Genomic DNA, 22,471 nt, shown 5'->3' with positions numbered 1-22,471 from the left:
GACTTCACAGGTCAGCGCTGACTGCTGTGTCTCTCTGCCCGCATGTCTCCAGATGCAAGAGTGAACAGCCCGCTCCTGAAATTCAAATCATTTACTCTAATTACGCTGACATACTAGAAGAGGAATCCACCTTTTGAAAAAGGAAAGCAAAGGAAAAGCTCTCGGACGCCCAGCTCGTGGGGAGAGAGAGGGAGGCACACTCTGCACCTTTGTGCGGCTCCCGCCTGTTGTGCGACACAAACGAGATAAGTGTCTGAATTGCGTTGCAAAGGATGGAGACTTGGCTCGCTTCCCAAATGAAATATAATGTTATGCAGTGACTGACAGGTTGGCTGACCCAGTTTGTATAAATTCCAACCATGGGGGGGGAGGGGCAGTGCTGAAAGAAAGTCGAGGGAGACTTTGATTCTTTTACTTTATTTATTCGGTGGAAACCCATTAGTTCATTTGCCATTTTGGTGAATGTGCCGCTGCCGCCGTGTGAGTCAGCGTGGCGGTGCGGTGCAGTGCGGTGCAGTGCGGTGCGGTGCAGTGCGGGTGCCTCTCACCTCGGCCGCGGTCGGGAGAGGGAGCTGCCCTCTCGGCACATTCCTGCGTGCTGTGGAGGATAATTGCTGTGGGTTGTGAGAGGGAGAGGCCCAGGAGAAACACTTCCAGCAGACCTCAACCGCTCCAGTTTTCACTCCTGTCACTTCTCCTCTGGCCAGGAGCCGGGGGTCCGCCTGGGGTCCGCCGCGGCCCCCCTCCGCCGCCCCGCACTGGTTCACATGTCCGATGGACCCAGCAGCCCGCCGAGATAGAGAGTGAGAGCGCCGCGCAGACAGTGGAGCCTCACGATTGATGTTTTTTTGTTTCCCTCTTTTAGCTTAATCTCTCCATTCTGGCCATCATTTCCCATAAAGGCTCAAGGTTTATATTCTAATCACTGTCGTTTCAGAGGAAGCTCTGCGTCTGCCAGCATCTCCTGACGTGATACTTATGCAGAGAGTCTCCACAGTGCTGCTGCTGCTGCTGCTGCTGACGCTGCTGCTGCTGCTGTTGTTGTTTTTCGTTTGAGGTTCGGCGGCGCTGCTAATGATTAGTGGATTGAAGGGCCACATGTTTTGGCCTGCGATCAGTGCCTGAAGCCAAGACTACAAACTCAGCATTTTCATGAGCTTTCTTCCTTTTCCTTTCTTTTCTTTTTTAATTACCCCTCTTCCAGAGTGATCAATGGCTGCGTATGAGAGGATTTTAAAACAAAGGCCAAGCTGTGCAGCAGCCGTCTCCCCTCCTCACGTTGGCGCCACGCTGGAAAAGAAAAGTTGCCACAAAGTGTGACGATTTGTTCACACGTTTGAAGCCGTAACTGTTCCACGCAGGTTTTTCTTGATTTTCTTTTTTTCTGCCGCTGTTTCATGGCCAATTTACTCACAAGTGTGTGGAAATCAGTTCCATTTGAAGTTCACAAAGGCAGCCGTATTGAAGGTCATTAGATGTTTCCTTCAAACCCTTTCTGGCCAGGCTGCATTTTCCCACAACCAAGTCTCCCCCCCCCCCCGAACGGTTACAGTATCATTTTACCTAACAGGGCAACCGCAGGCCGTGCGGTTTCCGGGTCCTGATTGTTGAATTGTGCTTAAATAGCAGTTGACATTAAATAGCTCCATAATGCGGCAGTTCTAATGAATCCAAGAGGTCATGCTTGTGTGGTGTGTTGCGTAGTTTGTTATTTTTCTATGTTAAAGGCTGGATTCTATTTTGTTGGACTTGTTGTTTTGTTTATAAGTGTACACGAATGCTCGCAGATATGTGAATATGCCAGATTATTGCCATAAAAATCTGGTCGATCCCTGTTTTCTGATGTCATACTTTGCCTGGATCCACTTAGCTGGAGGACAAACCATGACCAGCTCCATTCTGGGCTACTGTAAATACATGGAGGCTAAATAAAGGTGTCTCTTTACAAATGGAGCCATTCTTTTTTGCCAATATAAATACTTATTAACAACAGTCACTTATTTTTTTGGTCGCTTGAGCTCCCTTCAATAACCGACCTATTTTTGTTTTATTTCAGATTGGCCCTTTAAAGACTCACAGGACACACACAGTTCATCAGCAATCTTTAAGAAATATCTCCCATGGTTTCCTTGTAACAGCTTAAGAAAATACTTGGAGTCAACATGGGTGAATGATAAAAAGGTCACTTTTTTTTGTGGTGACTTTTCGGCAAATCAAAGTCTTGTCTGTCTGCAGCCGAACCCTCGTGTTGTGTAACCACACATTTAAAAGCCTCATCAGGGCCACTTGTGTTTTCTCAGCGCCGCTCTTGGTGGAAATTCCTGCAAAGCCCCAGAACAGGTAGATAGATGCACAGGTGTGCAGCACAGTTAATAGCCTGTGCTGCAAAAGATTACTCAACCGTCCCTTAAAGAACTGCTCTGAATTCCCGCACATTTGGCTGTTTGGCTTGTCTGCATGTTCTGTGTTTTCCTTAATAAAAAAAAAAAAAAAGGAGTCCAGCAGCTGTCGTTCACGTTGTCACCAGTCTGTCAGCGGTGGTCCCATACAGAGTGAGGAAGGGTTTGACACTCTTGGCCCTGGCTTACTGAGCCCTTTAATCATGTCTCCACAAACGCACAGTGATGAGGTCGCCTGCGATCCGTCACAGCGTCCACGCCGCCGCTGACGGCGCTCTGACGGGAGAGGAGGCCTGTCAGGAATGCTGGGAGTAATTAACCCCGATCGATAAAAGATGGAGCGCTGCTGCGGCTGCTGCTGCGGCTGCTGCTGCTGCTGCTGCAGCACACATGCGCTCTCTGTGTCCACCCACACAGCAGCTGCACCTGGGAATTTTGGCTTATCTGCAGCATTTTTACAGCTTCCATGCCCCTCTAGAGGAGCAGGGAGGATAAATATATGGCAGACGCTGCAGACGCACTGAGGTCGTTATATGAATTTCTCATCGAGTCTCATTTTCAGCGTCGAGTTTTGAGGCTTGTCGTCAGATCTCGGAGACGCTCAGCTGCTCGTCATGACGGGAATTGAAGGGATTTTTTTGTGATCGTTATTCAGATTTAGATGTTGGTGACGACTTTTTGTTTGTTTTTTTGGACCTTCCACATGATCCGAGGAATCTGAACCAAGGTGACTGCACAGCGGTTTCTCAGGGGGGAACCAGCACCTGGTAGAAAGGGTTGCCACTCACCTCTTAGAGGCGTTGGTGCCCTTTGTGACATAATGAAGGGCCTCGGGCCACAAACTGTTTTCTTAGCACCGACTTTCTGGAAAAGTGGAGCAAATAAAAGATATGAAGACTGAATTCTCCTCATTTCTGCAAATTTCCCCATCGTGGGATCAATAAAAGTCTTCTTCTTCTCCTTCTTCTTCTTCTTCTCCTTCTTCTTCTTCTTCTTCTTCTTCTTCTTCTTCTGGGGAGTTTAGAGACACGTTGCTCTGTTTCACTTTAGCCAAGTGGGTTTTGCAGAAAATGGGACCTTTAAAAAAAGACCAGATATATAAAGAAAGAATTTGTTGGTTGGAGGCTGCTCAGCTGCCCCCCCCCCCCGCACCGCTAGCCCTACACTGTCTGTTGCCCCCCCTCACTGGGATCCCTTGGCTCTCACTGCCTTCATATTTATGTATCCTGTTACAGATGGAAGGCATGTCAGCGTCCACATGGCTCTCTGCTGAAAAAAATACCTTCCCTCCAGTTGTGCACAATAACTGCTTTTGGCACTCGTGTCGTCACCTAATTGCTGTGATTTCTGAAATGTTTGTGTGCACCGAGGCTCCTGTTTGTTCTCGGATGTTGTCACGATTGACAGTCGAGTGCCATTTGTTCTCGTCTTGGTGCTGCCAAAAGGTGATCTTGTGATTGCAGGTTTAGTTTGTACTGACAAAGCTTTCATGAGCTACATTTAAACCATATCTTTAGTGGTTCCTACCAATAATAAATACGATGAAAAATGTCTTTAGAACCGCTGCAAAGTCTCATACAAAGGTCTGTGTGGATCAGATGATGACTGTTTTGACCTGCTTCATTAAAGCTGATCTCCTTCGTCTCCCCCTCCAGCTCTCGGTCAGATCATGCTGTATGTGGACGGGATGAACGGCCTCATATCACACAGTGAAACGGTCCAGTGGCTCTACACTCTGGTTGGATCCAAGGTAATAAATTCATGTTCATCACAACCCCACAGATAGAATCTTAACCATTCTGTCTGGTGTCTGTCATCTAAGCAAGTGACAAAATAATCACGCCGCCTTAAAAATGCATTACTGTGGGCCTCTCAGCCCCCTAGTGGCCAGACTTCATCATTGTATGTTGTCATAGATCTGCCCTGAGTAAGTCCTATGTTGCTTCTCCACAGCGTATTCAGACTGTCTCTCACAAAAATGTACTCAATATTTCAGTGTAAAATATTGCTTCATTTTAAAAATCCTCAACCTCAAAAGCCTCTAAAATCAGTGTTCATTTCAGAAAAGTAGAAATTTTCACACACACATTTGGTTACAGATGTTTTCAAGAGAGCTTTTTTGAATGAGTAGGCAGCCCAGTGAGATCACCACTTGCCCTTTGGTGTCTCACATAATGAGCCCAGTCCTGCCCCATGAAATACGAGCGTCCGAAGCGTAATAAAGCATTTGAGCCAAAAATACCTTTTACCTTTCCCACACTCCTTCAGAACTGCTCTGTATGTCCCCACGAGCTGTAAAAATATATATTCATTGTCTCGACTTTTCATGAGGTTATTAAATCTCGAGTCACTTTGGAATGGGAAAGCTTTAACAAGAGAATTTGATACCAAGTAAACGTTTGAAGCCCAGAGGCGGGCGCGCACGGCAACTGGCTGCGTGATGGACGGAGAAGTAAAACAGAATAAAGTTTGGGGCCCAAACTGAAACTGATTATGTGTTATGCGCTGGGATTCTAGGGCTTGAGCCGCGCTGCGGTTTGCGTGTTAAGTGTGCTTTTCTTCCTGTGTAGTTCCGTCTGGTGGTGAAGACGGCCCTGAAGCTGCTGCTGGTGTTTGTGGAGTACACCGAGTCCAACGCCGCCCTGCTCGTAAAGGCCGTCAATGTGGTGGATGTGAAGAGAGGTGAGTGGCTCCGGCGGAGATGCCCGTCGGCTTCGCCGGGTAAACAGACCAGAGCTGCTGCTGCTGCTGCTGCTGCTGCTGCTGCTGCTGCTGTTGCTGCTGCTGTAACCCAGCAACCCAAAAACTGACTGACTTGCTGCCACATTAAAAGATTCCCACTTTTTTTGGAATTTGACCTTTAAATGTTTATCTAAATGTGTACATTTTTTTAAGGAAGCCTACCTGCTGGCACATTTCATATTTAAGTCACTGTCAGACAGGCTTCCTTAAAAAATGGTGGTGCAAGACGGCAGCTAACTAGGAGCAAGACCCGCATTGCTCTATGTACGGTATATATTTACATATGAGAACCCTTCTAAAGGTAGAAAAAAATCTAATTACTTTTATTGTACTGCATTTATACACTTTTATTCAACAGTATGTTAATCTTTCACCAATATAAAGATCAGAAGTCAAGCCAAATTTCACACGCTGGACCTTTAACGAACCCACTGTGACTAAACGTGATGTGAAAGGTGTTTTCAGTCACTTGCTCAAGGGGAACTGTCCTGTCCTGTCCTGTCCTGGGATCAGTTCTGCTGACTAACCCTCCAAGCAGGGCTCACTGAGAAAGAATGTGTCTCCAGCCTGCCGCTGGTTCCAGTCGGCGGCCCCTCTGAATGACTCCACACTGTGTGAAGTGTTGCGGCAGGGGGTCGAGTGTCTCTGGCTTCCCTGTGTGTCAGCGCTGCCTCATCCTGTCACTTCTGCCGTTACGTAACAACTTGAAACCAGATTTTCAGCATCCCGACCTGGAACCCCTGCAGCTGCGACACCAGGACTTTATTAGCCTCTTTTCGCCCGACCGCCTCCACACGCACCCCCCTACTGTAAAATGTAGGAGATGACAAAACAATTGTCTGTTTTGATTCCTCCGAGCCCTCCCCACCTTAAAGGAACTCCTAGATGGAAGCAGGGTTTTTTTTTTTTTGCACAGACGAATAAATTGTGTTTCTCTTCCTGCTGCAGGCACCAAGCTGTGGTCCAACATCATGGAGATCCTGGACGAGAAGGACGGCGTGGATACAGAGCTGCTGGTGTACGCAATGACACTCATCAATAAGGTGTGTGTGTCAGCTGGTTCCACTTGTGTTGGTGTGTTTGTTTATTTTTTACTGTCTTACTTGTGCAAAGTGTTTGAAAGTGAGAGGGACATCAGACGAAGAGGAAAAATCTCTCATCCCTTTGACGCGTGAACACTCACCGTGCAGCATTGTTTGACCTGTTGTCTGTTTGCCTGAAACAGCAGTGTGTGTTGACTCTATGCATGTTAGTATTTTATTGCTTCACCAAAAAAAAAAAAAAAAAAAAACCCTTTAAAGTTCCTTTGCTTTTAAAACCAGCCTCCCTTGAAGAAGCTGCTGCATTTGCTTTTTTAGCATCAGGAGCAACAAAAACACAATTTACCATGAAAAATCTCTCAAACAGATGTGGACTGAAGACTTGAGGGTGCGCGCTGAAAATAACATCCGTTGTTTTTTTTTTTGTGTGTCTTTTTTGGAGCACGTGGGCACAGTTTGATGGATTGCCTGAACGCCAGAGTCCTGACACGGACGATACAAGTCATTTCAATTGCGCTGATTAAAGTTTACATCCTCTGTTTGGACAGCATACGGTGCCGCAGATTGCGTTTCCATGCACGGCTCAAATAAATCACTTTTTACGTGTAACTCAACCCTCATCTGCCTCCAATTTATTTGGCTTCTCACACGGCTTAGCTAAAATATGGCAGAGCCACAACCCCCGGCCGGCCGGCCGGCGCCCTTATCGTCTTGTTTCATCCAGTGTGTTTACGCTCCAGACTCTGGCAGGATTCCCGGACCAGGACTCCTACTACGACATGGTGGACTGTCTGGAGGAGCAGAGCATCGAAGCCAAGGGCCAGAGGCACCTGAGCAGAAAGGGCACAGACCTGGACCTGGTGGAGCAGTTCAACATCTACGAGGTCAGCAGGCCTGTGACTGGCGGCAGCACTGTTTTAATTGGCATAGTGCGAAATAGCATAATGCATCTCACCAAAGATTTCGGTGCTTTAATACCTGCATTAAGCAGAGGGAAGTTACGTTTCAGGAGCCGGAGACTTATTTTGTTGGCATATAGCACTAAAGGCAAAAATGAAAATGTCAGCCAGCATCGTTCTCACACAAGCAGCGACATAAACATTTAATCACGTCCACCGATAAATAATGAACCAATAAAACATGATTTTAGTGTTTATTTGCCAACGCATTAAATACATCTGCTATGAGTTGGCTGAAAAAATGGTCTATAAAAAGTCACTAAGCCATCTTCATTCACAGAGGCTATTAGCATCCCATCATTTCTGTTTTATCTTTTGTTTAGCGTTAATTGAATGAAGACGTTGGAAATCTGATAATAGTCACCTGCAAGAACACTTGGACTTGACTTAAATTTATATATTAATCGCTCTGTTCCAAGGATTTTTATGAGGTGTGGAAGAAATCAAAACTCCCACAGCAATAAATCAAACGCACCTATTTCAGAGAGGCCCTGTGGTTACCGCAGTAAAGACAGTGGTGCACGTGCCAAAGCGTAGCAGAGACCAGTGCAGTTCCAGATGCTCCCCTGGTGGCTGCAGCACCTGCCAGCTGCTGCCAGTGTTGCTGAACTGAAGCAGAACCTCACGACACATCGCAACTGTTGCCGCATTGCATATTTTCCCACTGGGGGGAAACTTTGCCTGCGTGAGTCACCCTGTGACAGTGTGTGCTCACCTCCACCGTGCTCTGCCCCTGCCCCCCCCCCCAGATGACCCTCCGCCACGAGGACGGCGACGAGGAGTCCCAGCTGCCCCCCAGCGCCCGCAAGGAGCGGCGGCGGGCCAGCGTGGGCGGCGCCGGCGAGCGGCGCGGCGGCCTGGAGAGGAGGCGGAGCCGCAGGCACTCGCTGCACAACGGCAGAGGCCACGCCTCCGCCCCGGCCTCGCCCAGCGCCGCCCACCCGGGCGGCTTCCTGCCCTTCGGCGGCCAGCGCATCGAGGACATCAGCGAGAGGTGAGCGATCCCCTGGCGACCTGCGCTTGAACCCTGGCTGCACTCCCGTGAGGGAGGAACAGAAAAGTTTCTTTTTCTCAGCGTCAAACGCATTCTGGTGCCACTGATAGGATTAGAAATCCTCTTTCTGCGCACGGCACCAGGAATCTCGTGCCTCCGTCGCTTTATCGTTTGAGTCGCCATCTGTTCTGCGTCCGAGGGAAAGTGGTGGCCATGGCGACGGAGAGAAACCACAATTGGTAATAATAATAATGAAGGCAGAGAGCAAATTGCAATCTTGCTCAATTACACTTTGTTTTTCCCCGTTTAACATTCCTGGATATACACAAACTTTTTTTTATTTTTTTAAACAAGTCATACATCAGATGATGAAGCCTGGTTTCTGTGTAAATCCCTGCTGCTCACTGTCACAGCCACACCTCATTAAGTCCCATATCATTAGTTACTGCCTTTATCCCCCATAAGTGACATGTGAACTGGAGACACCCCCCCACCCCAACCCCTTCCCCACCCCCACCCTTCTGGTTTGGAGACAGACAGTCCAGTAGGTCACATGACAGCCGAGTGTCTCCTTCAAGTTGGGCGCAGGGGGAAAAAAACCTTTCAAGTGGGGCTGTTTCCCACAGTGCTAATGGAAGCCAGACTGGCTGCAGAGATCTGAGCAGCCCGAGTGGCCGCATGAGCTCCGGAGTGACGATGTGTTCCAGGCTGTGGGTGCAAACACAGGCGGCACCGACGAGATGCACGCAGTCTCTCTTCGCTCCCTCTGCAGCTAGGATTCATTCAGAGACTTTGTTTAAAGCCGCTCTGGAAATGTTTTTCTACATGTTGCTGTTCTAGGGACTCCACCCACTAACCTGCTGACTAACTCCTGTGATGCTCTTTTTAACGAACCCAATCAGTGTCCAGTGTCACGTCTGCGTGTGTCGTCTTCATGTGCTGTGTGTTTTCATGCCTGTCCAACCTCTCTTCCTGTTTCCACCTGCCTGCCTGCTGCACGGCCTCGCTCTCCTCCTGCTGACCTCCTGTGACCCTTCCTCTCACTGCAGAGAGGAAGAAGAAGAGGAGGAGGAGGAGGAGGAGGAGGACGATGAGTTAGAGGCAGATGATGAGAGTCATCCGGTCACTGAGGCCCCTTGCGAGCTCCCTCGCAGGTATTTTATATTTCTTTTAGCCCCAATGGATCATTTTCTCCTGTAGAAAATGACGTATTCTTCCCTCCTTCCCTTCCTGGACTCTCTCTTGTATTTTGTGCCCTCCCTCCCCCCCAGTGTGGCTCGGGCCGTAGTAGACACTCCCGACGTGTGTCTGAACTTAAACTGTATGGCCAACATCCTCCCCCACGCCAGTGAGCCTGAAGGCCAGAGCGTGAGCAGTGTCAGGACCATGACATCTCCTCCCGTGTCCACCGCACCTCAAAAGAGGACCCCTAGTCCTTGGTGTGTTACCCACCCCACCCCCAACCCCCCCACCCCACCCCAGCACACACGTCCTGCATGTACTCAGTACCAGACAGTCCCCCTGGTGAAGCCACTTCCTGTGCCTGTGCTGCTGAACCCCTGCAACCCTCATCACTCGCTCCCACTCAGTGACAGACTGATAGATTCACCGTGGTTCTGGGTTTAACATCAGCTCTCTGACTCGTCTTCAGACACTCAGCAGCAGTAGCCCCGTCCTCGGCCTCCGCCTCCCGCCAAAAGGATGTTTTCTTGATCGCGGCAGACAGTCCAGTGCCTTCCCACCCCTCCACACCTCCCACCGCCCCCTTTTCTCCCTTTTCCTCTCCCCATCGCACGAGATTTACGCCCAGTCTGTCGTCGGAGGCGCACCGTAAAAAAGAAAACTTCCTTTTCTCGGTTGCCGAGGATTTACCGCTCATCTGCATCTCATTGTGCCGCTCCGCCGGAGACGATCCGACGCAAGTCGGTAAATAAATCCAAAAAAAGCGTAACGGAATTCCAAACAAAGGACGAGCTGCAGCGGCTGTTGCTCCGTCCCTGCAGGGATCAGGGGCGCTGCAGTCGGATCTGGACCTGCCCAGCATTTCCGCAGGATGTTTTCCTAAAGCCGTCTTTACACGCACAAACGCCCGGCTGTTGTCAGTGCAGCGGGTATAAAACTATAGAAGGAGTGAGCTGGTATAGTTGTAGAAGAGACTCCGCCACAAACCCCCCCCCCCCTCCCCCGATCTGCCCTGCTGTCACTGTGGTCTTGCAGCCTCTGACTGTTGCCCACCTTCACCCTCTGGTCTGTGACAACTAACCCTCTAACACGGTTTTGTCTTTGACATGTCTAACGTGTGGACATTTTCCTCTTTCTCTCTCACCTCCATCGTCAGTGTGGCCGACATTAGCAGCTCTGCCTCTCCTCACTCTGCCAGACGGCCTTGCTGGGCTGAGAGGTGAGTTCAGCCGCGTTGTGTCGGAAGGCTGCATGTTCCTACTGAGCTCCCGACTAAAGTGAGCGCGTTATGCATAGACTTCATGCGCAGACACGGCTCCCTTCACACTTTGATTGGCTGGTATGCTCCGATGCCTAATAACAAGATAATAAGGGTTTTGTTTTTATTCTCAGTCGCAGTGCAGGGAAATGTCAACACTGGAATTTCACCCGTCACTGGTGTGCGCCTCCAGCCACAGTTTCTGTTCAAATGTGACACAGTGTGAGAAAGCAGCAACAGCAAGGCCCCGTGTCTGTGTTCTTTTCAATTCAGTTCGATTTTAGTTGAAATTTAAAGTTTAAAGTTTAGTTTCTCTATTTCAATGGTCCTGTCCCTTTCATTTCAGAGTTCATACAGCGTTATGAACTTGAAAAACCCGAATCCGTTGTTTGTCCTTCTTCCCTTTTCACTGTTTTTAAAGGTTATAAACACACAATGAAGTTGAATAACTGCCAGATAATGAAGGTTGAGGTTATCCTGTAAAAAGGCCTGAAACACTCACTCATTGCATATTTTTCTACAGCCAAAAAAATGAGAACATCTCCAGGTGGCCAATGTATTGTAACCAGGGAGCAGTAGCACTTTTTCACGACCTTGCAATGTGTGAGCTAAAGGTCACATAGTGTGCTCATGTGATGCGGTGAAGGAGAAAAGGCCGCTCAAATCTGATCAGACCCTGAAGGTTGTAGTTGAAGAGAAGCGCAGCTCTGGTCTCTGTGCTTCAGTACAAGAGTTTTAAACATTCATTTTCCCTCCTGCCAACAGAATCAGCGCCAACGGCACCCCGTACCCTGGCAGGCATCAGGTCGTTGCATCAGCCGCCCATCAACTGGCGAGTTCGGACGGGTCGAAGGCGGAGCCGGCTGACAGGTTGGTTTGCAGCTCTCACGTCCGTCCGGCCTGTCAGAGCGTCGCTCTCTTTTCACGTTTTGATGGGTGTCGCCTCACATGTTGGGTGCGCAGGCCGACGCTGGGGGGCCTGCTGGGCTCGTCGTACCGGCAGCACCAGGAGTCGCTGGCAGCCGAGAGGGAGCGGAGGCGCCTGGAGCGAGAGGAGCGGCTGCAGAGGATCGAGCGAGAGGAGAGGAACCGCTTCAAGTTGGTCTCACTTTTACTCATCACTCCAATGAAGGAAAAAAACAAACTGTCTGACTCCACGTCAGAGCAAATGTATTATGTGTTTCTCTTGGACTGTCGGCTGTTGCACAGCCCAAAAAACAGACTCGCTGGTATGCAATGTTTTTTTTTTAAGAAGCAGGTGTCTCCAATCTTGACTCAGCCGAGAGTTTCACAAAGTGTTTTCTGATAAAAGCGAATCTGCCTGTTTTGGAATTTATGCATTTGTGCATCCTCTCCGCTCAGGTGTCTGTGCCGCTCTCTTGTTTGTGCACAACATTTCACTCGCAGGCTAAATGTTCATTGCATTGAAGGGAAAAACAGAAATCTTGAGTTCTACGTGCCGTGAAGTCACCTTCTTCATCTTCGCCGCTTCTCTTTTTCTCCCTCAGCCGAGATTACGTTGACAAGAGGGAAGAAGCACGGCAGGCCAGGGAGGAGAGGTCAGTTCACTTCATATCACCACTTCTCCACAGCAGCCGCCGCAACGTTGAAATTGCGAAAGGCAGGTCAAATAACTCGACACAAACCCGGTTTGGAAATGAGCTGCAGATGTGAAGCCTGCAGCGTCCTGCCTCAGGTTGAGTTATAGGTGACTGGAACCCTTTAGGCCCGTCCAGGAGCCTAGTGGACAAGTGTGTAATTGTGCTTCAGCAACTCCAGTGTCCACTAATCCATCGTTTTTGCCTTGTCATGCATGGGAATACCACATGGATCTTTGCAAATTTTAAGCCAAATCATTTTTTTTTATTGCTCCCAAGTAAAACATAGCCAGCTTCACTGTTCAAATATCTCGAAAAAATAGCTGTCGATGCATCTATCTGCACCTCTGCTATAACTACTAGCAGTTGTGCACAGATCAGATCTTTGTCGTAAACCCCGGCATTCTTCCCCTGCAGGTACAAGGCTGTGGAGCGGTTAGCTGCCGAGGAGTTTGAGCGGGAGCGGCCCAGAGCTCCAACCAGAGGACGGACGGAGATCACGCTGTGTTTGAGCTCCAAGCCCGTGAGCTGCTCGCAGTCGCGCTGCGCCGCACCTTCGTCCATCACCTCGCAGGAGGAGAGCCTCGCCGTCATTCACAAGACATCTGGTGAGTCAATTACCAGCCGTCAGGAGGTGAATGAAACACTGAGGCAGAACATGCAGTCGGCTGCACTTCTCCCAAAATGCTCGGGTTGATAAGTGCACGTGGAAGTGGTCGACGCAGTGAAATATATTGCAAAGGAATCTGAGCTGGTCAAAATGAGTTGCTTTGTTTCATTGATGACACGAATGTCTGGTTCACTGTCCAATCAGCAGCGATCGTGCGTTTGCTACATGCGCAGCACGACTCGGCAGTGAGTGAGGCCTCAGGGGAAATGTATATCATTTTTGTACAGTGAAGCTTTTTCTCCTGTTGTTGTTGCCTCTGCTGTTTTATGTTGCTTCCAGTGAGACTAGATGCACTTGTCAAGAGAAGGCAGCAGAAAAATGACTGAACAAATCCAAATATGGCAATTTAAGTTGTGACTGAGTGATTTAGTGAATAAACCACGAACAGTCGGCTCTTATAAATTAAATGAATTCTAAGGGCTGAATCCCAACATTCATAACTGAGTGCAGCCGAGGACACATTGAAGCGGTAATTTAAACCAATTTCACTCTCAAAGATTGGATTTAAAGATAACAACAAACTGCACGACCCCAGTGTTGAAGTCACTTTTCTCTCTTGGTTTGGAAACCTCTTCAAAGGAACAAAGCCTGTCTCAGAGCCAGTTGTGGAGCCGCAGGCCAGGGCCAAAAGTCCAGCGGCCGCAGCGGAACCTTCCTCTGAGCAGGACCGGCAGCGGCGGGCAGAACCGGAGCCGCCCGCAGGGACGGAGGACGTCGGCGAGACTGGGCCCGAGCGAAACGTGGCGTCAGAGGAGCAGTCGGGTGCCGAGAGGGAAGAGCAGGAGGTGGTGGAGGAGGAGGAGGAGGAGGAGGAGGAGGAGGAGGAGCAGAGGAGGTGCACGGAGGGTGAGGCAGATGTGGCAGACGTGGAGGTGACGGCCGAGGGAAGGAGCGCTGAGGTGGAGGAGACGGAGGTGGAGGAGACGGAGGACAGGGACGTGGAGGAAAGTGTGCTGCTGAGTGAGAAGGAGAGACAGAACGAGGAAGTGAACGAGAAGGACAACTGCTCGGCCTCCAGCGTCTCCTCCACCAGCAGCACGCTGGAGAGGGAGGAGCGGGAGGAGAAGTTCGCCAGCGACACGGAAGCAGGTACCCGGCGGGCCGCCGGAGCGACAGCTCCAGATCCCAACCACAACCGCTGGTCGAATCTAGACTTGTTCACCCGTCCACCAGGTCAGTGGACGCAGTGCAGCAAAGACGCCGACGCCAACGAGCAGTGCAACGACATCCTCAACAACAAGCTCTTCATGCTGGACATGCTGTACGCCCAGAAGGCCAGCAGCAGCAGCGGCAACGAGGAGGAGGAGAAGGAGGAGAAGGAGGAGAAGGAGGAGAAGGAGGAGGAGGTCACGACGGAGAAGCTGAAGGAGACATGCGAGCGGGAGAAGGAGACGGAGGCGGGCGACTCGGCGGCGTCGGTGGCCAGCCTGGCCAGCAGGATCTCCGAGCTGGAGGCCCACCGGCAGGCCCGGGGGGACAGCGTCAAGAAGATGGAGGTGGGTCACCTGGACAAGCAGGGCAGCGTGCGGGCCGTGGCCGAGAAGTTCGGCGACCTGGTCAAAGGTCTGGCGCCCCCGCCGCCGGAGCTGGAGGCTCTGAGAGAGCAGCAGCAGCAGCAGCAGCAGCAGCAGCAGCAGCAGCCGGCACCCCCCGTCGCCCCGCCGCCGCCCAAGAAGGAGTCGGACTGCATCTGGGACCAGCTCATGGCGGCGCCGCGCGAGCTGCGCATCAAGGAGATGGACTTCACCGACCTGAGGGACGACGACGACGTGGACGTCCTGGACGCCGGCGGCGTGATGATGGTGATGGGCGGCGGCGGCGGCGGCGGCGGCGACAGTAGGGCGCCTCCGCCTCCTCCCCCCCCTCCTCTCCCACCGCTGTGTGGCCCCGCCCCACCGCCTCCGCCCCCGCCTCCACCCCTCTTCGGCTGCCCCCCTCCCCCCGCCAGGACCGTGGCGCCGCCGTCCCCCCCGCAGCCGAGCCGAGGGGAGGCAGCGCCGCCGCCGCTCTCGCCGCCGCCGCTCTTCCAGAAGAAGAAGAAGAAGACCATCCGCCTGTTCTGGAGCGAGGTGCGTCCCGTCGACTGGCAGTGCCGGAGCCACAAGTTCTGCAGGGAGTCGCTGTGGTCCAAACTGGAGCCGGTCAAGCTGGACACGTCCAAGATGGAGCAGCTGTTCGAGTCCAAGTCCAAGGAGCTGCCGGTCACCAAGGTGAGAGAAAAGCCGCCGCCGCTGCTCCAGTCAATCCGGTCAGTCCGGATACGACTCGGTTTCCCCCCCGCTCCCCACCCGGATCTCAGGATTTCCTGTTATTTGGCTCCGTATCATGCCGGATTATTTTTCCCAGTTAAGCGTTAAAATTGAAAAGAAAAAAGTCTCCAGGAGTCACGAGGTGGATTCTCACAAAGCAAATGTTTTCCAGAGTTCTGGCCACATTATCCAGCGAGTGCAGGCAGCATCCCAGTGACTGAAAATGAATTCTCTTTTTTAGAATTTTTTTTTTTTTTTTCACATTTTGGCCACGACACTGACGTCATCTTTACTTTCTTTTTTTTTTTTAACTTGGAACGCAACATTTCAACGCCTGTTCTTCCAGCATCAGTGATTGCAGCTATTCCACCTGCACGTCTCTCTCCTCTCCGACTCAGAAATCAGCCGTGGACGGCAAACGGCAGGAAATCATCGTCCTGGATTCCAAACGAAGCAACGCCATCAACATCGGCCTGACGGTCCTTCCCCACCCCCGCACCATCAAGACCGCCATCCTCAACTTCGACGAGTATGCACTGAACAAGGAGGGCATCGAGGTAAAAAAACAAAAAAAACACTGTCGACCGTCAGTCCACAGTCACTGACTGGTTCTGGTTCCGGCCAAAACAGTTACACTGCAGTGACTGAAGCTCAGCTGCACACGTACATTTCCATTAAGAAGCCGAAATGTGGAGTTTTTGTGGGCCTCATAATCTCAGATGGTGAACAATGACGCTTCCCTTCAGTATAATTTAACCTTCACGACAAATATTGAAATCTATGCAAGATGTCATATCTCATTTAAAGTGATACAAGCATATTTCTTGTCTAATAAGACAGTTTTACTCATGAAGAAGTCTTTATTTTAGGACGTTGTTTCACTTGTTTTAAGCGTTTTTGGTCCTAAATCATCTCAATATGATCATGCAGCATGTGACTCAAATTGTGTTACCTGCTCTGAGTGAAGCTGTTTGATCAACATTCACAAGTATAAAACTGCCTTTTTCAAAGTAATCATTTATTATTTCAAGCCATGACTTTGGCACAGTTTGATCTCTTCAAATAAATAAAAGAGACGACGCTGCTTTATTGTCACTAAAACAATATGATACGTTTTGGAAGTCTGGACAAGCTTACTTGCTTTCAGTAATATACACCAAATTTTGTACTTCTTTGCTTCCTTTGCTTGTATTTGAAAACTGACTTTTAGCCTCATTCAAATTGGATTACCTTGAACCTCAACGACTCACCCAGTGCGGCTCTTCCTTCCTTCCTTCCTTCCTTCCTCCCTTCCTCCCTCCCTTCCTTCCTTCCTTCCTTCCAGAAAATCCTGACGATGATCCCCACTGAGGAGGAGAAGCAGAGGATCCAGGAGGCTCAGCTGGTCAACCCTGACGTGCCGCTGGGCAGCGCCGAGCAGTTCCTCCTCACTCTCTCCTCCATCACTGAGCTGTCCGCTCGCCTGCAGCTGTGGGCCTTCAAGATGGACTATGAGCTCACGGAGAAGGTCAGACACCCTGACCGCCATCCACTGCTGGTCGCATTAACCTTAAATGACAGATTCCAATATCGTTTGCCTTCACATTTCACATTGACTGTAAAATGGCAAGACCGAGGACGTTACTGAACACCGCCACTAGGGGGTGATGCTCACAAGATTTCTTTGTTGTTTTTTTCCTTGCGAGCGTCACTCTTTCAGTGCAACACCAGTTTGGGATTCAGCTGTAAGTTACTGTGACAACACTGTGCTGTGTCCTCAGTTGCAAACTAGCAGGATGTAGAAGGATGAGATGAAGGTGTCTCCCTGAATCAGAGGTCACAAAGTCGTCTGCGTTTGAAGATCCCACCGTCAATCCTTTGTCAGATTGGTTTTCTTTTACCCAGAATCCAGGAGCCTGATTAACTATTGAAAAAATACCCCAGATTTCCACACGCTGAACTTATTCAGCCCATGTTTGCTTTGTTGGGCCTCCGACATGTTTTGAAAGGGACAAAAAAACAAGGCAAGCTGCAAGGCAGCCTAAGAAAATGGAGCAGAACAGTGTTTACGTGCCCTTTGTGACATCACAAAAATATGAACTTGAAAGAGAACTTTCCGATAATTCCAGCAAGCAAAAGCAAAACGGACAGATTTATTTTTTTATGAGAAAACAATAAGAATTGCAGAAAACGTGATGTTCAAACCAAATATTTCAGAATTTTAACATTGCATATTTTCTGAAGGTTCAAGCCAAATTAACCAGCCTCACTCTGACGCATTTCCTGACTGCAATCTCGTGTTCTTCCAGGAAGTAGCAGAGCCCCTGCAGGACCTGAAGGAAGGGATGGACCAGCTGGAGAAAAACAAGACCCTCCGCTGCATCCTGGCCACGCTATTGGCCATCGGGAACTTCCTCAACAGCACCGACGTGAGTACACTGGCGGGGTGCAAATGGCTCCGAGGGTGATGTTTATTTTCTCACCCACTGTGTCTTTTTCTCACTTCCCCTCATTTCCATCCAACGCTCCCGCTCGTCTCCTCCTCCTCCTGCTCCCCTGCCAACATATTTATTTGTCGGGGCGAAGAGCGGGATCCCTCTGTGCACAGGAATGTGCTGCCTGACCGACTGTCTGCTGCACACGCGGTCCTTCTCCTAGCGTTGTAGCGCTGGACATTGGTCTTGGTCTCAAGACTGGTCTCCAGACCACTTGGTCTCGTCTCGAAAAGAGATGTTGCTGTTCGATTTAGAAGCAAACTGGAATTTAAAAAAGATACTGCTCATCTTTTTCTGTTCTGTTGTTATTTTTCTTTGACATGTAAAGCCTTGGTCTGGTCTCGGTCTCCATACTCTCTAGTCTTGATACGGTCTTGGTCTCGGTTGGTGGGTGGGCTCTTGACTACAATACTACCTTCTTCACTAGAAAAAAAAAAGAGCTTTGTCAAGGCCACAGCTGAATCTGGTTCCATCTGCCTGGCAAAAATGTTGTGCAACTGTGCGTTATCTCACGGAGTCGCCATCGTGTCGACACTCTCTCAGCTCTTCTTCCGTGTCTCGCCGCTCCTCCGTGCCTCGCGCGTCAAAAATTGCAAACGGGAAACACAAGTCATCGACTTCAAAACGAGTCATTTCCGCGCATAATGGCTGCGTTTTGCAGCGAGCCGTTTAAAACTGGCACAAGAACAAGGACTTCCTGTCGGCCTTACATCCACACTCATGTGTTTCAGGGGATTTTAATTTTTTTTAGCCCAGCTGTGGCCAGTCCAGACAGAATTAGAAAAGCAGCCTTTGATAGTAACCAACCTAATCAATCTGCATATCTGCTTGGCACACTCCACTGAGCCTCCGTTATAAAACACCGGTGCCAAAAAGGAAATGCGCTGCGGTCTTTGGGTCCAGGCCTTTTTTTTTTTTTTCTTCCATTTTCAGACCGTCTGACGTTTTTCCTCCGCCGTTGTGTTTGCATGCAGGCTAAAGGCTTCGAGCTGAGTTACCTGGAGAAGGTCCCAGAGGTGAAGGACACTGTGCACAAGCAGTCGCTGCTGCACCATGTCTGCTCCATTGTGGTGGAGAAGTTTCCTGAAAGCAGCGACCTCTACTCTGAGATCGGAGCCATCACCCGCCTGACAAAGGTCCAAACGCATTTCTCTCTGTTTAAAACGTAGTTGTTGCTGTAAGCTTTATCGCCCGTGACAGCATTTTGAAGTATCTGTTGGCATGAAATGGAATAATTAGGTTTTCAATTTGGAAATAAGAAACTTTTGCTTCCAGCTCTAATAACGAGAGTGAGTGATGGTTGTAAGGAGGCAGCCTCATCTGCACCACAGCTCGTATGAAATGAGCCATCACATGGGGTCAAACACATTGTTTGCAATATGCTTCCCTACCACTAGATGCCACTAACACACCCAGCTTTTGAAAAGAGTTGTTAGTGAGTTGTGTCTGCGACGCTCCTGCAGGTGGACTTCGATCAGCTCCAAGACAACCTGGCCCAGATGGAGCGGCGGTGCAAAGCATCATGGGATCACCTCAAGGTCATTGCCAAACACGAGATGAAGCCGGCGCTGAAGCAAAAGATGTCGGACTTCCTCAAGGACTGCGCGGAGAGGATCATCATTCTGAAGATTGTGCACCGGCGAATAATCAACAGGTCGGTGGAGTCGATGGCGTCTTGATGTCACTTTGCGTGTTGAGAACTCCATTTTGGGACGATTGCTCCTTGCCTCCGCAGGTTTCACGCCTTCCTGCTGTTCCTGGGCCATCCAGTGTACGCTGTGCGCGAGGTCAGCATTCATCGCTTCAGCAAGATCCTGAGTGAGTTTGCCCTGGAGTATCGCACCACGAGGGAGCGCGTGCTGCAGCAGAAACAGAAGAGGGCCAACCACCGCGAGAGGAACAAGACCAGGGGCAAGATGATAACAGACGTAAGTCTTCTTCCATCACAGACCAGGACACACACACACACACACACACACACACACACACACACACACACTTGCCCCTTCTCCATTTCCATGATCCTCACTGCTGTGCACTTCGAGCTTTCCCTTGACTGCGGCTACATAGTACAGTGGATTTAAGCACCAAAACAAGGTCGTTTCCTGCATACGTCTGTGATGAAATCAGCCGGGCACCTCTGTGTAATTCACACGTATAGGTTACTGCAACAACAATCAGCCACTTGTTATTAGTGTATCTCAATCTGTAGGTGCAGCAGGCTCAGAAAGGCCAGAGCAAACACCTCGCCGCATGATTAAAATCCCCTGAACCCTGAGGAGCGGGCCGTCCGGGCCCGGGCCGTCCTGCACGCCCGGGCCGCCCTGCACACTGAGCCTTGGCAGGGGCCCACCTCTCTTCAAAGTGACTCTGGCCGCCGTCGCCGTGTGAAAATGCAAACCTTTGGCTGTCCCTGGGGGAGAATTAACGAGCCCAAACCCTTATCGACATTCTTCGAGAGATTCTCTGCTCCTGGGCTCGGCGTTTTCTTTCTCGCTGTCACGAGGGGTGAAAATAATCAGCGTTTACTTTGTGAAATGTGCTTCCCCTCTGCGGCTCTTACGACAGGATTAATAAAACTCATTTCTTCTTTTTAGTTTGAAATCACTTAAATATCAGGAACTATCCCGGGGTGCATCCAAAGGAAACACTCACCCGTCACCGACGAGACCACAAAACCTCCTTGACTCGCTCCTGCTGCTATTAATGCTGCAGTGTCATGAATAAATCAATGCCCATTGGACGGAACATTGAGGGATATTTTTATTTAAAGGTTGACGTGTCACTTTAGCCCAGGCATGGGCAAACTACGGCCCGGGGGCCCAAGTGTGGCCTGTTGAGCTTTTTAATCCGGCCCGCCGAATTTGAAGAAATTGTATTATGAGTGAGTAACAGCTGTTTCTGTCACATTTTAGAACCCATTGTGGCCCCACCAGTCAAAAAGTGCAAAGAACGGAGATTTTTTTCTCACTGCGGGAAAGAAAATTCTCACTTCTCTCGGAGGAAATGTGTCAACAGTGGTTTACTGTGCGTGCGACACACCTTCTTTACATTTTTTTTCTTCTTTCCATTTCCTCTTCAGAGTGAGGATGACGACAGCGAGGTAACTGTGTGCGAACGAGTGCATGTCAGCCGTTCCTCTGACTCACACTAAAGCAGTTTGCGTTGCCATTAGGGCCCAACAAAACAGAACAACACAAAAAAAAGCCAACAGGTGTGTTCCTGTAGATTAACGAAGCACTAATCATCAGGTTCAGACCGACAGGTTCTGCGTGTGTGTGTGTGTGTGTGTGTGTGTGTGTGTGTGTGTGTGTGTGTGTGTGTGTGTGTGTGTGTGACCTCTCATGAATGAGAAAGCGCCGGGGCCTGTGCATGGTGTTGCCTGGAGTGTTGAGTGAATTGCACAAGGGGGAGCCGCTGCTGCAGCTTCTTCCTGGTGAAAGTCAACGGGGGCACGCCTGCATTGTTGACAACAGACAGCACAGCAGTGTGCGATGCTCATTGTGTAATGGGACTTTCCCATTTGTGACTAACGCTTCTAATTTAGGGTCAGGGGACAACAGATGTGACAAAGTTCTCTCGACTGACTCCCACAATGCCAAAAGCCACAGCATGTTTTTCTCCCTCTTCATCCAGTCGACCGTCAGTCATGTTGTTGTTGTTGTTGTTGTGTTGTGTACAGAGCGGCAAATTTGGCAACGCGACCCCAGCGGAGGCGCACGAGAGCCAGCCGCAGGGTATCCAGTACGCCGAAGATGCCGCTGAGCACGAAAACATGAAGGCCGTGCTGAAGAGCAGCTTGCACGCCGGCGACAGCGGCGCGTCCACGGTGCCCGGCCACCGCACACGCACCCGAGCCAGCAGCAGCCGAGGTCCGTCCTTGTAGCACGTCCTTCTGTCAGAGCTTTGCAAGGAGTGGTCTGTACGCAAGCGCAGGGCATTCACTGGGTGGAAAAGATCTCGGAATCACGAGATCAGAATCTTGTAAAAATATGTTTTTGAGTCACCACCAAACCAGATTGGATGCGTTTCAGATGCGTGAGTTTGTATCCATGGAGCATCCTGTGTTGATTCACCTGCTCCTGCACAAAGAGAGCCACATCCAGCACATTGTCAGACTGACTGGGCTTTCCGCCTGAACAGTCCTAATGACTTGAGATGCCTGCGCAGTCTTGACCTACTAATATTAATACCATCCTCAGTTTTAAGAAATGCAAGTATTTCCCAGTGTCTCAAACTGAGAAGGCAGTAATGGCAGATTAACTGCAACAGCGCCATCATTGCCCCCGGATTAGACAGGATTTACAGACGTTCCCTTTGTCTTTATTTTGTCTCATCACTACGAGATCTTTTCTTGATATTTGCAACACACCACGACATGGCTTCTCACACCCTCAGCCATGTTGGTGACCAAGCAGAAGTCGTTAGAACCACTGAACTAGTCACCACTAGTTCAGTGGTTTTCAACCTTCTTTTTTAGAGCCACGACACACGTTTTTGTGTAGAATTCCCACATGAATGGTCATGTTTTATTGTGGCTGCACACTCTGTCAGTCTGCAGTCAGTTGAAATATTCCAACATGGCAGTTGTCTGTTTGTAACAATGAGCCCTTCTGACGGACTGCTGCAGGCCGTGTTGCCCCCTGGTGCGCTGCCACTGACGACCTGGTGAACGGCACGGACGACACGGCCGATGAGATCATGGAGCGGATCGTCCGCTCCGCCACTCAGGGCCCCAGCCAGCGGACGCAGCCTCGGGAGAGGAGACGCTCTCGTGTCAACCGGAAATCACGTGAGTGGCGACCAGCCGATACTTTAGCGTGCACTGACGCAAATAATACTGAGCAGTTTCTCCAGCTGGAAAGGGAAAGCCTAATTGTTTTCTTCCTCCTTCCACTTCCTGTTT

General features: G+C 50.0%; 1 protein-coding gene across 8 annotated transcripts in view; it reads left to right on the top strand.

Annotated features, from left to right (window-relative positions):
* fhod3b (formin homology 2 domain containing 3b) overlaps window positions 1–22,471 on the top strand; it is an 81,454-nt gene that overhangs the window by 56,715 nt on the left and 2,268 nt on the right. Inside the window, exons 6-26 of one of the 8 annotated variants that reach the window (XM_076027127.1) lie at window positions 4,055–4,149; window positions 4,970–5,081; window positions 6,090–6,184; window positions 6,922–7,065; window positions 7,890–8,134; window positions 10,473–10,535; window positions 11,340–11,444; window positions 11,538–11,672; window positions 12,083–12,133; window positions 12,590–12,780; window positions 13,422–13,931; window positions 14,016–15,052; window positions 15,490–15,648; window positions 16,416–16,598; window positions 17,380–17,499; window positions 18,540–18,701; window positions 19,029–19,219; window positions 19,301–19,493; window positions 20,648–20,668; window positions 21,248–21,437; window positions 22,196–22,357. In XM_076027127.1, coding sequence (XP_075883242.1) covers window positions 4,055–4,149; window positions 4,970–5,081; window positions 6,090–6,184; window positions 6,922–7,065; window positions 7,890–8,134; window positions 10,473–10,535; window positions 11,340–11,444; window positions 11,538–11,672; window positions 12,083–12,133; window positions 12,590–12,780; window positions 13,422–13,931; window positions 14,016–15,052; window positions 15,490–15,648; window positions 16,416–16,598; window positions 17,380–17,499; window positions 18,540–18,701; window positions 19,029–19,219; window positions 19,301–19,493; window positions 20,648–20,668; window positions 21,248–21,437; window positions 22,196–22,357 — 4,164 coding nt within the window. Of the gene's footprint in view, window positions 1–4,054; window positions 4,150–4,969; window positions 5,082–6,089; window positions 6,185–6,921; window positions 7,066–7,889; window positions 8,135–8,680; window positions 9,289–9,405; window positions 9,574–10,472; window positions 10,536–11,339; window positions 11,445–11,537; window positions 11,673–12,082; window positions 12,134–12,589; window positions 12,781–13,421; window positions 15,053–15,489; window positions 15,649–16,415; window positions 16,599–17,379; window positions 17,500–18,539; window positions 18,702–19,028; window positions 19,220–19,300; window positions 19,494–20,647; window positions 20,669–21,247; window positions 21,438–22,195; window positions 22,358–22,471 lie in introns of those variants that run through there. The other 7 variants (XM_076027112.1, XM_076027128.1, XM_076027126.1 and 4 more) reach the window with 7 other exon arrangements.

This window comes from Nelusetta ayraudi, unplaced genomic scaffold (genome assembly GCF_046127955.1).
Source record: "Nelusetta ayraudi isolate G7.1 ecotype Tasmania unplaced genomic scaffold, CSIRO-AGI_Nayr_v1 ptg000003l, whole genome shotgun sequence".
NCBI classification, from domain to species: Eukaryota; Metazoa; Chordata; class Actinopteri; order Tetraodontiformes; family Monacanthidae; genus Nelusetta; species Nelusetta ayraudi.
This window is presented reverse-complemented; position numbering and strand designations above follow the sequence as displayed.